The sequence below is a fragment of the Anas platyrhynchos genome, chromosome 31 (genome assembly GCF_047663525.1).
Source record: "Anas platyrhynchos isolate ZD024472 breed Pekin duck chromosome 31, IASCAAS_PekinDuck_T2T, whole genome shotgun sequence".
Lineage (NCBI taxonomy): Eukaryota > Metazoa > Chordata > Aves > Anseriformes > Anatidae > Anas > Anas platyrhynchos.
The window spans coordinates 5,460,351-5,475,802 of NC_092617.1; the positions used below are offsets into that span (position 1 = coordinate 5,460,351).

General features: G+C 51.5%; 1 protein-coding gene across 6 annotated transcripts in view; it reads right to left on the reverse strand.

The window, feature by feature from the left end:
* Positions 1-13,441, reverse strand: part of NDRG2 (NDRG family member 2) — a 52,874-nt gene extending 39,433 nt beyond the window's left edge. For 4 of the 6 annotated variants that reach the window (XM_072029628.1, XM_072029625.1, XM_072029626.1 and 1 more), the window contains exons 1-5: positions 13,281-13,441; positions 6,200-6,308; positions 5,995-6,115; positions 4,250-4,312; positions 2,037-2,097 (exon numbers count right to left, since the gene is read on the reverse strand). In XM_072029628.1, coding sequence (XP_071885729.1) covers positions 2,037-2,097; positions 4,250-4,312; positions 5,995-6,115; positions 6,200-6,308; positions 13,281-13,310 — 384 coding nt within the window. In that variant the 5' untranslated portion in view covers positions 13,311-13,441. The remainder of the gene's footprint in view (positions 1-2,036; positions 2,098-4,249; positions 4,313-5,994; positions 6,116-6,199; positions 6,309-13,280) is intronic. The other 2 variants (XM_072029630.1, XM_072029629.1) reach the window with 1 other exon arrangement.
* Positions 13,442-15,452: the final 2,011 nt, after the last annotated feature.

Genomic DNA, 15,452 nt, shown 5'->3' on the forward strand with positions numbered 1-15,452 from the left:
TGCGGGGAACGGGGACACCATAAAAAAAAACCCAAAAAATGACCCAAAAAAAACCAAAACCAGCCCAAAAACCCCGCTGAAAAAATATAAATCCTATTAAAGAATCAAAAACACCGCTAAAGAAGCCCAAAACTCTGCTAAAGAATCCCAAAACCCTCCTGAAAAAACACAAACCCTATTAAAGAATCCCAAAACCCCAATAAAGAATCCCAAAACCCCGCTAAAGAAGCCCAAAAACCTGCAGAACCAGCCCAAAATCCTGCTTAAAAATCCCAAACCCTATTAAAGAACCCAAAACCCCGCTAAAGAAACCCAAAACCCCACTGAAAAAGCCCGAACCCTATTAAAGAAACCAAAACCCCAAAAAAGAACCCAAAACCCTACCGCAAAAAATTTCAAACCCCACTAAAGAATCCCAAATTCCACTAAATTAACCCAAAAACCCACTGAGAAACCTGAAACCCTGCTGAATGAACCCAAAAACCCCACTGAAAAACCCCAAACCCCAATAAAGAATCCCAAAACCCCGCAAAAGAACCCAAAACCCCAATAAAGAACCCCAAAACCCCACTCAATGAGCCCAAAACCCCACTGAATGAGCCCAAAACCCTACTAAAAAAAATGCAAACCCCACTAAAAACCCCAAAAGCCCCCTAAATAAACCCAAACCCCGCTAAAAAATCCTAAAACCCCTCTAAAAAACACAAAACCCTATTAAAAACCCCCAAAAAAATCTGAAATCCCACTGAAAAACCCCAAAACCCCACTAAAAACAACCGAAACTCCACTAAAAAGCCCCAAAACCCCACTGAAAACCCCAAAACCCCACTGAAAACAACCAAAACCCCACTAAAAAGCCCCAAAACCCCACTGAAAACCCCAAAACCCCACTAAAAAGCCCCAAAACCCCACTGAAAACCCCAAAACCCCACTGAAAACCCCAAATCCCCACTGAAAACCCCAAATCCCCACTGAAAACAACCGAAACCCCACTAAAAAGCCCCAAAACCCCACTAAAAACCCCAAATCCCCACTGAAAACCCCAAAACCCCACTAAAAAGCCCCAAAACCCCACTAAAAACCCCAAAACCGCACTGAAACCGAAAGCGAAACCCCACAAAAACCCCAAAACCCCACAAAAACCCCAAAACCCCACAAAAACCCCAAAACCCCACTAAAAAAGAGAAACAAAAACAGAAAACCCACAAAAAACGACCCCAAAATCCCACAACCACCCCAAAAAAGCAGAAATGCCCCCAAAGCCCCCAGAATCGCCCTATAAAATGCCCAAATCCCCCTAAAAACCCCAGAACCCCCTCCCCCAAAAAGATAAAGCCCCTAAAAAACCCAGAACCACACTACAAACCCCATAAACACCCCAAAACCCCAGAACCCACCCCAGAACCCCCAGAACCCCCCCAATGACCCCATAACCCCTCTATAACCCCCCAATGACCCCATAACCCCAACGACCCCATAACTGACCCCATAACCCCCCCAATGACCCCACAACCCCCCTGACCCTATAACTGACCCCATAACCCCCCCATGACCCCATAACCCCCCATAACCCCCCATGACCCCATAACTGACCCTATAACCTCCCAATGACCCCATAATCCCCCCATAACCCCATAACCCACCCCATAACCCCATAACCCACCCTATAACCCCCCAGTGACCCCATAACCCCCCAAACCCCCCCTATAACCCCCCAACGACCCCATAACCTCCCCATAACCCCCCCAATGACCCCATAACCCACCCCATAACCCCCCCATGACCCCATAACCCCCCCATAACCCCCCCATGACCCCATAACCACCCCATAACCCCCCCATAACCCCCCAGTGACCCCATAACCGACCCCATAACCCCCCTACGACCCCATAACCCCCCCATAACCCCAATGACCCCATAACCCACCCCATAACCCCCCCATGACCCCATAACCCACCCCATAACCCCCTGACCCTATAACTGACCCCATACCTGACCCCATGACCCCTGACCCCATACCTGACCCCCCAACTCACCCCGAACTTGGCCAGCACGAAGGCCCCGGCCCCGACGCCGATGCCGATGACGCTCCTGACGCTGTTATGGGGTCGGGGGGGGAAAGATACGGGGTCAGCCCCCCCACCCGACCCCATAGGGCCTTACGGGGCCGTATAGGGCCATATAGGGCCTTATGGGGTCGTTATAGGGTCTTGTAGGGCCTTATAATGCCTTATAGGGTCAGTATGGGGCCATATAGGATCGTTATAGGGCCTTATAAGGCCTTATGGGGTCACTATAGGATCTTACAGGGCCTTATAATGCCTTATAGGGTCAGTATAGGGCCATACAGGGTCATTATGGGGCCTTATAGGGTCGTTATAGGGCCTTGTAGGGCCTTATAATGCCTTATAGGGTCAGTATGGGGCCTTATAATGCTTTATAGGGCCATATAGGGTCGTATAGGGTCGTTATAGGGCCTTATAAGGCCTTATGGGGTCACTATAGGATCTTATAGGGCCTTATAATGCCTTATAGGGTCAGTATAGGGCCATATAGGGTCATTATAGGGCCTTATAAGGCCTTATAGGGTCACTATAGAATCTTATAGGGCCATTATAGGGCCTTATAATGCCTTATAGGGTCATTATAGGGCCTTATAGGGTCGTTACAGGGCCTTGTAATGCCTTATAGGGTCAGTATAGGGCCTTATAGGGCCTTATGAGGCCTTATAGGGTCATTATAGGGCCGTATAGGGTTGTTATAGGGCCATATAGGGTCATCGTAGGGCCTTATAATGCCTTATAGGGTCACTAAAGAATCTTATAGGGTCATTATAGGGTCGATATAGGGCCTTATAATGCCTTATAGGGTCAGTATAGGGCCCTATAGGGTCTTGTAGGGCCTTATAATGCCTTATAGGGTCACTATAGGGTCATTAGAGGGCCTTATAGGGCCGTTATAGGGCCTTATAGAGTCACTATAGGATGTTATAGGGCCTTATAATGCCTTATAGGGTCATTATAGGGTCGTTATAGGGCCTTATAAGGCCTTATAGGGTCACTATAGGGTCATTAGAGGGCCTTATAGGGCCGTTATAGGGCCTTATAGAGTCACTATAGGATGTTATAGGGCCTTATAATGCCTTATAGGGTCATTATAGGGTCGTTATAGGGCCTTATAAGGCCTTATAGGGTCACTATAGGGTCATTAGAGGGCCTTATAGGGCCGTTATAGGGCCTTATAGAGTCACTATAGGATGTTATAGGGCCTTATAATGCCTTATAGGGTCATTATAGGGTCGTTATAGGGCCTTATAAGGCCTTATAGGGTCACTATAGGGCCTTATAGGGTCATTATGGGGCCTTATAATGCCTTATAGGGTCATTATAGGGCCATATAGGGACGTTATAGGGCCTTATAGGGTCATTATGGGGCCTTATAATGCCTTATAGGGTCATTATAGGGCCATATAGGGACGTTATAGGGCCTTATAGGGTCATTATGGGGCCTTATAATGCCTTATAGGGTCATTATAGGGCCATATAGGGACGTTATAGGGCCTTATAGGGTCATTATGGGGCCTTATAATGCCTTATAGGGTCATTATAGGGCCACATAGGGACGTTATAGGGCCTCATAAGGCCTTATAGGGTCACTAAAGGGCCTTATAAGGCCTTACAGGGTCTTATAAAGCCTTTTAGGGTCGTTATAGGGCCGCTATAGGGTCCTGTAGGGCTGTTATAGGGCCTTACCAGGTCGTTATGGGGCCCTATAAGCTCCCTATAGGGCCGTTATAGGGTCTTGTAGGGTCATTAAAGGGCCTTATGGGGTCGTTATGGGGCATATAGGGCCGCTATGGGGTCTATAGGGCCTTATAGAGCTCTTATGGGGTCATTGTAGGGTCTATAGGGCTGTTATGGGGTCGTTACGGGGTCTATAGGGCCTTATAGGGTTGTTACGGGGCCTATAGGGCCTTATAGGGTCGTTATGGGGTCTATAGGGCCGTATAGGGTCATTATGGGGTCTATAGGGCCTTATAGGGTCGTTATGGGGTCTATGGGGCCTTATAGGGTCTATGGGGCCTTATAGGGTCGTTATGGGGTCTATAGGGCCTTATAGGGCCGTTATGGGGTCTATAGGGCCTTATAGGGTCGTTATGCGGTCTATGGGGCCTTATAGGGTCGTTATGGGGTCTATAGGGCCTTATAGGGCCGTTATGGGGTCTATGGGGCCTTATAGGGTGGCTCACTTGAGGTGCTGCAGGACGTATGGGATCATCTCGGCCAGCTGCTCCAGGGACGGGTACTGGTACCTGCGGGGGGGGCTTATAGGGTCAGGGGGCTTATGGGGTCACGGAGGGGGTTATGGGGTCACGGAGGGGGTCATGGGGTCACAGGGAAGGTTGTGGGGTCGCTGGGGGGCACTGGGGTCGATGGGGGATTTACGGGGTCAGCGGTTGGCCAATGGGGTGGGTTTGGGGTTAATGGGGCCGGGGGGGGATTTATGGGGTCAAGGGGGTTTAATAGGGTTGGGGGGGGATTAATGGGGTCAAGGGGAATTTAATGGGGCTGGGGGGGCTCAATGGGGTCAGGAGGGGTTTAATAGGGCCAAGGGGGCTCAATGGGGTCGGGGGGGATTTAATAGGGCCGGGGGGGCTTTATGGGGTTGATGGGGTATTAATAGGGCCAAGGGGGGCTCAATGGGATTGAGGGGGGTTTAATAGGGCCGGGGGGGTTTAATAGGGCCAGGGGGGCTTTATGGGGCTGAAGGGGGTTTAATAGGGCCGAGGGGGCTCAATGGGGTTGATGGGGCTCAATTGGGTCGAGGGGGGGTTTAATAGGGCCAGGGGGGCTTTATGGGGTTGATGGGGTATTAATAGGGCTGAGGGGGCTTAATGGGGTCAAGGGGGCTTTAATAGGGCCGGGGGGGCTCAATGGGGTCGAGGGGGGTTTAATAGGGCTGGGGGGGCTTTATGGGGCTGAAGGGGGTTAATAGGGCTGAGGGGGGCTCAATGGGGTCAGGGGGGTTTAATAGGGCCAAGGGGGCTCAATGGGGTTGGGGGGGATTTAATAGGGCCAGGGGGGCTCAATGGGGTCGAAGGGAGATTATTGGGGCCGAGGGGGCTCAATGGGGCTGGGGGGGATTTAATAGGGCCGGGGGGGCTCAATGGGGTCGAGGGGGGTTTAATAGGGCCGGGGGGGCTCAATGGGGTTGATGGGGCTCAATGGGGTCGAGGGGGCTTTATGGGGTTGATGGGGGTTAATAGGGCCAAGGGGGCTCAATGGGGCTGTGGGGGCTCAATGGGGTCAGGGGGGGTTTAATAGGGTCGAGGGGGCTCAATGGGGTCAGGAGGGGTTTAATAGGGCCGGGGGGGCTTTATGGGGTTGATGGGGTATTAATAGGGCAGGGGGGGCTCAATAGGGCCAAGGGGGGCTCAATGGGGTTGATGGGGATTTAATAGGGCTGAGGGGGCTTTAATAGGGCCGGGGGGGCACAATGGGGTCGGGGGGGGGTTTAATAGGGCCAAGGGGGACTTAATGGGATCAAGGGGGGTTTAATAGGGCCGGGGGGGCTTTATGGGGCTGAAGGGGGTTAATAGGGCCAAGGGGGGATTATTGGGGCCGAGGGGGCTCAATGGGGTTGATGGGGTATTAATAGGGCCAAGGGGGGATTATTGGGGCCGAGGGGGCTCAATGGGATCGAGGGGGGTTTAATAGGGCCGGGGGGGCTTTATGGGGCTGAAGGGGGTTAATAGGGCCGAGGGGGGCTCAATGGGGCTGTGTGGGGTTTAATAGGGCCGGGGGGGCTTTATGGGGTTGATGGGGTATTAATAGGGCCAATAGGGCCGAGGGGGTTTAATAGGGCCGGGGGGGGATTAATGGGGTCAAGGGGCATTTAATGGGGCAGGGGGGGCTCAATGGGGCCGAGGGGGGTTTAATAGGGCCAAGGGGGCTTTAATAGGACCAGGGGGGGCTTTATGGGGCCGGCACAGACCCCGAGGGGTACGGGGGAGCCCCCTCCTCCATGCCGGGCGCCTCGAGGTGCAGGCGCAGGAAGCCGCGGGCGATCTCCTGCATCTCCGGGTGGGCGAAGAGCGGGGCGAAACACGACTCGTCTGGGGTCGGGGGGGGGTTTTATAGGGTCAGGGGGGTGTCATGAGACCTCCCGACCCTAAAACCCCTCTTTTAGGGTCACTCACGCGTGTGGCCGACGTCGGGGAAGGTGAGGATCGCGGGGCGGCCCGGCCGGGGCGACCCCAAAACACCCACGCGCGCCGTCCCGTAGGGGGTCTCCACCAGCGCCACGCGCTGACGGACCCGAAAATAGGGGGTTTGAGCCCAAAATCGGGGCTTCGAAGCCCTATTCTGGGATGGTCGGTGCCAAAGGGGGAAGGGCGGCCCCAAACGGCACGGTTTTCGCGCGGAAATCGCGCGTTTGGTCCCCAAAATAGCAATTTTTGACACCAAATTGCGCATTTTGACCAAAAACACACACATTTGGCCCCAAAATTGCCCACTTTTCCCTCAAAAATCACCCATTTGGTCCCAAAATTGCTCATTTTGACCAAAGAAACACACATTTGGCCCCAAAATTGCCCACTTTTCCCTCAAAAATCACCCATTTGGCCCTAAATTGCCCACTTTTCCCTCAAAAATCGCCCATCCGGCCCCAAATCTACCCACTTGGCCCCAAAACTGCCTCCTTTTCCCTTAAAAATCACCCATTGGCACCCAAAATTGCCCGTTTCACCTCAAAAATCGCCCATTTGGCCCTAAATTGCCCACTTTTCCCTCAAAAATCGCCCACCCGGCCCCAAATCTACCCACTTGGCCCCAAAACTGCCTCCTTTTCCCTTAAAAATCACCCATTTGGACCCAAAATCGCCCGTTTCACCTCAAAAATGGCCCATTTGGCCCCAAAATTGCCCAGTTTTCCCCCAAAAAACGCAGTTTTGACCCCTAAATCGCCCCATTTTCCCTCAGAAATCACCCATTTGCACCCAAAAATCCCCCATTTGGCCCTAAATTGTCCACTTTTCCCTCAGGAATCGCCCATTTTGACCCAAAATTGCCCATTTGGCCCCAAATTCACCCATTTTGACCCAAAATTGCCCACTTCTCCCCCACAAAACACCGATTTGGCCCCAAAATTGCCAACTTTTCCCCAAAAAAACACAGGTTTGACCCCTAAATTGCCTCATTTTCCCTCAGAAATCACCCATTTGGCCCCAAATTCACCCATTCTGACCCAAAATTGCCTACTTTTCCCTCAAAAATCGCCCATCCAGCCCCAAATCTACCCACTTGGCCCCAAAACTGCCTCCTTTTCCCTTAAAAATCGCCCATTTGGACCCAAAATCGCCCGTTTCACCTCAAAAATCGCCCATTTCGACCCAAAAAATGCCCATTTGGCCCCAAAATTGCCTCATTTTCCCTCAGAAATCACCCATTTGGCTCGAAATCTTCCCTTTTGGCCTCAAAAACTGCCCATTTCACCTCAAGAATTGCCCATTTGGCCCCAAAATTGCCCACTTTTCCCTTAAAAATCACTCTTTTGGACCCAAAATCGCGCATTTCACCTCAAAAATCCCCCATTTGGCCCCAAAATCGCCCTTTTTGACCCAAAATTGACCATTTTGACCAAAGAAACACACATTTGGCCCCAAAATTGCCCACTTTTCCCTCAGGAATCGCCCATTTTGACCCAAATTTGCTCGTTTGGCCCCAAATTCACCCATTTCGACCCCAAATTGCCCACTTTTCCCCAAAAATACGCCCATTTGACCCCTAAATTGCCTCATTTTCCCTCAGAAATCACCCATTTGGCCCTAAATCTTCCCTTTTGGCCCCAAAATTGCCCATTTCACCTCAAGAATTGCCCATTTGGCCCCAAAATTGCCCACTTTTCCCTCAAAAATCGCCCATCTGGCCCCAAAACTGCCTCCTTTTCCCTTAAAAATCACCCATTTGGCCCCAAAATCGCCCTTTTTGACCAAAGAAACAGACATTTGGCTCCCAAATTGCCTCATTTTCCCTCAGAAATGGCCCATCTGGCCCCAAAACTGCCTCCTTTTCCCTTAAAAATCACCCATTGGCACCCAAAATCGCCCATTTCACCTCAGAAATCCCCCATTTGGCCCCAAAATTGCCCACTTTTCCCTCAAAAATCGCCCATCCGGCCCCAAATCTACCCACTTGGCCCCAAAACTGCCTCCTTTTCCCTTAAAAATCACCCATTTGCACCCAAAATCGCCCGTTTCACCTCAAAAATCGCCCATTTGGCCCCAGAATTGCCCAGTTTTCCCCAAAAAAACGCAGTTTTGACCCCTAAATTGCCTCATTTTCCCTCAGAAATCACCCATTTGCACCCAAAATCCCCCATTTCACCTCAAAAATCCCCCATTTGGCCCTAAATTGTCCACTTTTCCCTCAGGAATCGCCCATTTGGACCCAAAATCGCCCATTTGGCCCCAAAATTGCCCACTTTTCCCCCCAAAAACACAGATTTGACCCCTAAATTGCCTCATTTTCCCTCAGAAATCACCCATTTGGCCCCAAAATTGCCCATTTTCCCTCAGGAATCGCCCATTTTGACCCAAAATTGCCCATTTGGCCCCAAATTCACCCATTTTGACCCAAAATTGCCCACTTCTCCCCCACAAAACACCGATTTGGCCCCAAAATTGCCCACTTTTCCCCAAAAAAACACAGGTTTGACCCCTAAATTGCCTCATTTTCCCTCAGAAATCACCCATTTGCACCCAAAATCGCCCATTTCACCTCAAAAATCCCCCATTTGGCCCCAAAATTGCCTACTTTTCCCTCAAAAATCACTCTTTTGGACCCAAAATCGCCCATTTCACCTCAAAAATCACCCATTTGGCCCCAAATTCACCCATTTTGACCCAAAATTGCCCACTTTTCCCCCACAAAACGCCCATTTGGCCCTAAATTGCCCACTTTTCCCTCAAAAATCACCCATTTGCACCCAAAATTGCCCATTTCACCTCAAAAATCCCCCATTTGGCCCCAAAATTGCCCATTTCAACCCAAAATTGCCCACTTTTCCCCCAAAAAACGCCCATTTGGCGCCAAAATTGCCCACTTTTCCCCCAAAAAACACCTATTTGGCCCCAAATCTGCCCATTTGGCCTCAAAAACTGCCTATTTGGCCCCAAAATCGCCCATTTCACCACAAGAATTGCCCTTTAGGCCCCCAAAATCACCAATTTTATCCCCAAAATTGCCTCTTTGGTCCCCAAAACTGCCCATTTGGCCCCAAAATCGCCCATTTCATCCTCAAAATCACCCGTCTGGCCCCAAAATTTGCCTGTTTGGCCCCAAAATGCCCATTTTGCCCCAAATTGCCTGCTGCACCCCCATTACCTGCCCTTCTTACCCAAAACTGCTTCTTTCTGCCCAAAAATGTGCCTTGTGATGCAAAACGCCTTGTTTTTCCCCAAAATTTGCTCTTTTGTGCCTAAATTGACCATTTTAACCCCAAAACTGGCTCCTCTGACCTAAAATTGCACGTTTTGTGCCCATATCAGCCATTTGGCCCCAGATTTGCCCATTTCACCCCAAAATCACCCCTCTAGCCTCAGATTTCCCCATTAGACCCAAATATTCTCATTTTACCCCCAAAATCGCCCTTTTTGCCCCCAAAACTCCCTCGTCACCACCCAAATCCCCCCATTTACTCCCCAATTCCTTTTTCCTTCAAAATCCCGCTTTTTACCCCAAAAATCCCTCTTTTTACCCCCAAAACCCCGCTTTTTCTCCTCAAAACCCTCAATTTTCCCCCAATCTTCCCTTTTCCTCCCCAAAACACCTCTTTCTCCCCCAAAATCCCACTTTTTCCTCTCAAAACCTCCCCTTTTCCACAAAAATATCTATTTTGGCCTGAAATGATGATTTTTACAACCAAACCCTCCTTTTCTCCCTCAAAACCCCATTTTTTTCGCCAATTCCCTCTTCCGCCCCCAATTCCCAATTTTTACCTCAGAATCACCCTTTTTTCCCCAAAAACCCACTTTTTTCACACAAAATCCCACTTTTTCTCCTCAGAATCCCTCTTTTTTGCCCCAATCCTCCCTTTTTCACCCCAAAAATCCCATTTTCCCCTATAAAATCTCACTTTTCTCCTCAGAATATCCATTTCCCTCCACAAATACCCATTTTTCCCCAAAATAGCCCAATTTCTTCCTTTAAAACCCCCCTTTACGTCCCATATCCCCCAATTTTCCCCCAAAACCCCCCATTTCACCCCCAAACCCCCGTTTTCCCTCAAAAATCCCACTTTTCCCCTCAGAACCCCCACTTTTCCCCCAAAATCCACCTTTTTCCCCCATATCCCCCCTTTTCCCCTCAGAATCCCCATTTTTCCCCCAAAATCCCACGTTTCTCCTCAGAACTCCCCATTTTTCCCCTAAGAATCCCCATTTCTCACCCCAAATCCCCCCATTTTCCCTCAAAACTCCCACTTTTCCCCCCAGAATCCCCATTTTTCACCCCAAATATCCCCTTATTACCCACTAAGCCCCCCAGTTTACCCCCCAAACCCCCTTTTTTTCCAAAAACTCCCACTTTTCCCCTCAGAACCTGCACTTTTCCCTCAAAAATCACACTTTTCCCCTCACAATCCCCATTTTTCACCTCAAAACCCCCCTTTATTCCACCCAAACCCCCAGATTTCCCTCAAAAATCCCAATTTTCCCCCCAGAATCCCCATTTCTCACCCCAAATCCCCCCATTTTTCCTCAAAAACCCTACTTTTCCCCTCAGAACCCCCAGATTTCCCTCAAAAATCACACTTTTTCCCTCAGAACCCCCACTTTTTCCTCAAAAATCCCCCTTTTTCCCCTCAAAAATCACACTTTTTCCCCCTCAAAAACCCACTTTTTGCTCAAAACCCCCACTTTCCTCCTCAGAAGCCCCCTTCTTCCCCCCAAAATCCCACTTTTTCCCTCAAAAAAACCACTTTTTCCCCTCAGATTCCCCCTTTACCCCCCCAAATCCCCCCTTTTCCCCCAAAACCCCACTTTTTCCCCTCAGAACCCACAGATTTTCCTCAAAAACCCCACTTTTTCCACCAAAATAACCCAGATTTCCCTCAAAAATCCCACTTTTTCCCCTCAGAACCCCCATTTCCCCCCCCAAATCCCCCCATTTTTCCTCAAAAACCCCACTTTTCCCCTCAGAACCCCCCACTTTTCCCTCAAAAACCCCACTTTTTCCACCAAAAAACAACAAATTTCCATCAAAAATCCCAATTTTCCCGTCAGAACCCCCCTTTCCCCCCCCAACCCCCCCATTTTCCCCAAAATCCCCCCTTTTCCCCTCAGATCTCCCCCAAACCCCCCTTTTTCCCCCAAAATCATACTTCATACCTCAGAACCCTCACCTTTTCCTCAAAAACCCCACTTTTTCCCCTCAGATTTCGCCTCAAACCCCCCTTTTTCCCCTCAAATCCCCCCATTTTTCTTCAAAATCCCCACTTTTCCCCTCAGAACCCCCACTTTTCCCTCAAAAACCCCACTTTTTCCACCAAAAAAGAAAGACTTCCGTCAAAAATCCCACTTTCTCCCCTCAGAACCCCCAGATTTCCCTCAAAAATCATACTTTTCCCCTCAGAACCCCCACTTTTTCCTCAAAAACCCCACTTTTTCCCCCAAAAAAACACAAATTTCCATCAAAAATCCCAATTTTCCCCTCAGAACCCCCCTTTCCCCCCCCCAAACCCCCCCATTTTTCCTCAAAAACCCCACTTTTCCCTCAAAAAAAACAATTTTTCCCTCAGATTCCCCCTTTCTTCCCCCAAAACCCCACTTTTTCCCCTCAGAACCCCCAGATTTCCCTCAAAAACCCCACTTTTACCCCCAGAACCCCCCTTTCTCCCCTCAAAAACCCCACTTTTTCCACCAAAATAACCCAGATTTCCCTCAAAATTCACACTTTTTCCTCAGAAATCCCACTTTTTCCTCAAAACACCCACTTTTCTCCTCAGATTCCCCCTTTCTCCCCCCAAAACCCCACTTTTTCCCCTCAAAATCCCCAATTTCACCCCCAAATCCCCCATTTTTCTTCAAAAACCCCACTTTTCCCCTCAGAACCCCCTACTTTTCCCTCAAAAACCCCACTTTTTCCACCAAAAAAGAAAGATTTCCGTCAAAATTCCCACTTTCTCCCCTCAGAACCCCCAGATTTCCCTCAAAACCCCCCACTTTTTTCAACCAAAATAACCCAGATTTCCCTCAAACCCCCACTTTTTCCCCTCAAAATCCCCTTTTACCCCCCCCAAATACCCCCTTTTCCCCCAAAACCCCACTTTTTCTCCTCAGAACCCCCAGATTTCCCTCAAAAACCTCACTTTTTCCACCAAAATAACCCAGATTTCCCACAAAAATCACACTTTTTCCCTCAGAATCCCCATTTTTCCCCCCAAATCCCCCCATTTTTCCTCAAAAAAAAAACACTTTTTCCTCAAAAAAAACACTTTTTCCCTCAGATTCCCCCTTTCTTCCCCCAAACCCCACTTCTCCCCCTCAGAACACCCAGATTTCTCTCAAAAATCCACTTTTTCCCTCAAAAAAACACTTTTTCCCCTCAGAACCCCCACTTTTTCCCCCCAAACCCCCCTTTTTCCCCAAAACCCCTAATTTCCCCCTCAGAACCCCCAGATTTTCCTCAAAAACCCCACTTTTTCCACCAAGAAACCACAAATTTCCCTCAAAAATCCCAATTTTCCCCTCAGAATCCCCATTTCTCACCCCAAATCCCCCCATTTTCCCCCCAAAACCCCACTTTTTCCTCAAAAAAAAACCTTTTTCCCTCAGATTCCCATTTCTCCCCCCAAAACCCCACTTCTCCCCCTCAGAACCCCCAGTTTTCCCTCAAAAATCCCATTTTTTCCCCAAAAAAAACCACTTTTTCCCTCAAAAAAACACTTTTTCCCCTCAGAACCCCCACTTTTCCCTCAAAACCCCCCACTTTCTCCACCAAAAACCCCCAGATTTCCCTCAAAAATCCCACTTTTCCCCTCAAAACCCCCACTTTTTCCACCAAAAAACCACAAACTTCCGTCAAAAACCCCACTTTTCCCCTCAGAACCCCCCCTTTTCCCCAAAATCCCCCCTTTTCCCCTCAGATTTCCCCCAAATTCGCCCCCCAACCCCCCCTTTTTCCCCCAAACCCCCCCAATTCCCCCCCTTTTCCCCCCCCTTCCCCCGCCCCCCTCCTTTTTGCCCAAATCCCCCCTTTTTCGCCCCAAACCCCCCTCACCTCGCTGCCCTCCTCCCCGGGCTCCGCCATCTTGGGGTCACGACGCGATTTGGGGAGGGGGGGGGAGGGGTCACGACCTCTGACGTCACCCCCTCTGACGTCACGCCCCCCTCCCCGCCGCCGCCATTTTGAAGCGGGGGGGGGGGGGGCGTTAATTAACAGCCGGGCGTTAATTAACGAAGGGGGGGGCGACCCCAAAACCCACGGGGGGGTAGAAAAACGCCCGGAGATTCCCCCCCAGCTCTTTTTGGGTCCATTTAGGGCATTTTTGGGGTATTTTTAAGGCGTTTTCCCCCCCCCCCCCCCTCCACCTTCACTTGCCTTTCACCGGGGGGGGGGGGGGGGGGGGGGGGGGGGAGGGGCGGTGACGTCACGGGGGGGACCCAAAAAGGGGGGTCCCGAGGGCCGGGGGGGGGCCCTATAGGGGGCTGGGGGGGCCTATGGGGGCCCTATAGGGGCTATGGGGGCCCTATAGGGCCGGGGGGGGGGGCACGGCCCTATAAGGACCCCCCGACCCTATAGGGCCCTATAGGAACTATAGGGACCCCCCGACCCTATAGGGCCCCATAGGATCCATAGGGGACCCCCTGACCCTATAGGGCCCTATAGGAACTATAGGGACCCCCCCGACCCTATAGGGCCCCATAGGACCCATAGGGGACCCCCCCACCCTATAGGGCCCTATAGGAACTATAGGGCCCCCCCCCTACCCTATAGGGCCCCATAGGACCCATAGGGACCCCCCCACCCTATAGGGCCCTATAGGAACTATAGGGACCCCCCCCGACCCTATAGGGCCCCATAGGGGACCCAAGGCCCTATAAGGACCCCCCCGGGCCCTATAGGGCCCCATAGGGTCTATAAGGACCCCCCAGGCCCTATGGGGTCCATAGGGACTCAGGGCCCTATAAGGACCCCCCCAGACCCTATAGGGCCCCATAGGGTCTATAAGGACCCCCCCTGGCCCTATAGGGCCCTATGGGGTCCATAGGGACTCAGGGCCCTATAAGGAGCCCCCCAGACCCTATAGGTCCCTATAGGGTCTATAAGGACCCCCCCGGCCCTATAGGAACTATAGGGGTCTCAGGACCCTATAGGATCCATAGGGGATCCCCGGACCCTATAGGGACCCCCCTGTACCTATAGGGTCCATAGGGGACTCAGGGCCCTATAAGGACCCCATAGGGCCCTATAGGGACTACTGGGGACTCAGGGTCCCATAGGGGACCCCCAGCCCTATGAGGACCCCCCAGACCCTATAGGGCCCCATAGAATCCATAGGGGATCCCTGGACCCTATAGGGACCCCCCCGTACCTATAGGGTCCATAGGGGACTCACGGCCCTATAAGGACCCCCCCGACCCTATAGCCCCCCCCTGTGCCCCTATAGGACCCCCATGACCCTATAAGACCCCCCCACTTCCCTATAGCCCCCCCGTGCCCCTATACGACCCCCATGACCCTATAGGACCCCCCCCCCGACCCCCCTGACCCTATAGGACCCCCCTGACCCTATAGGACCCCCATGACCCTATAAGACCCACATGACCCCCGTGACCCTATAGGGCCCCCCCCGACCCCCATGACCCTATAGGACCCCCATGACCCTATAGGACCCCCCCATGACCCTATAGGGCCCCCATGACCCTATAGGGCCCCCCCCGCCCCTATAGAACCCCCCAGCAGGGCCCCCTCGTTAGGAGCCCCGCCCCTCCCCCACCCCGCTAATTAACGCCTCCGCTAACGAGCCGCGCCCTCAATGCCCCTCCCCCACCCCCCACGGCGACGCCCACGGCCTCATTTGCATAATCGCGCTCTTTAATGAGGGCTCTTAATTAATTAATTAATTAGTGACGCCTAATTAAGGAACCGCGCCTAATTGCGGAGTTTCAACCTAATTAAGGAGCTGCGCCTAATTAATTCGGTCCTCCTAATTAACCGGGGGAGGGGGATGGGATTGGGGGGGGGGGGGGGGAGGCTGGGAGCTAATTAATTAATTAGGGATTAATAATTAGGGGATTAATTAGGGATTAATTAGGAATTAATTAGGAATTAATTAGGCACACGGCGTTAATTGGGGGCTGGGGGAGGGGTGATTAATGCCCGGTGTTAATGAGGAGGGGGGGGGCTGCGGGGGGGGGGGTCCCGGGGGGCGATGTGGGATTGGAACCG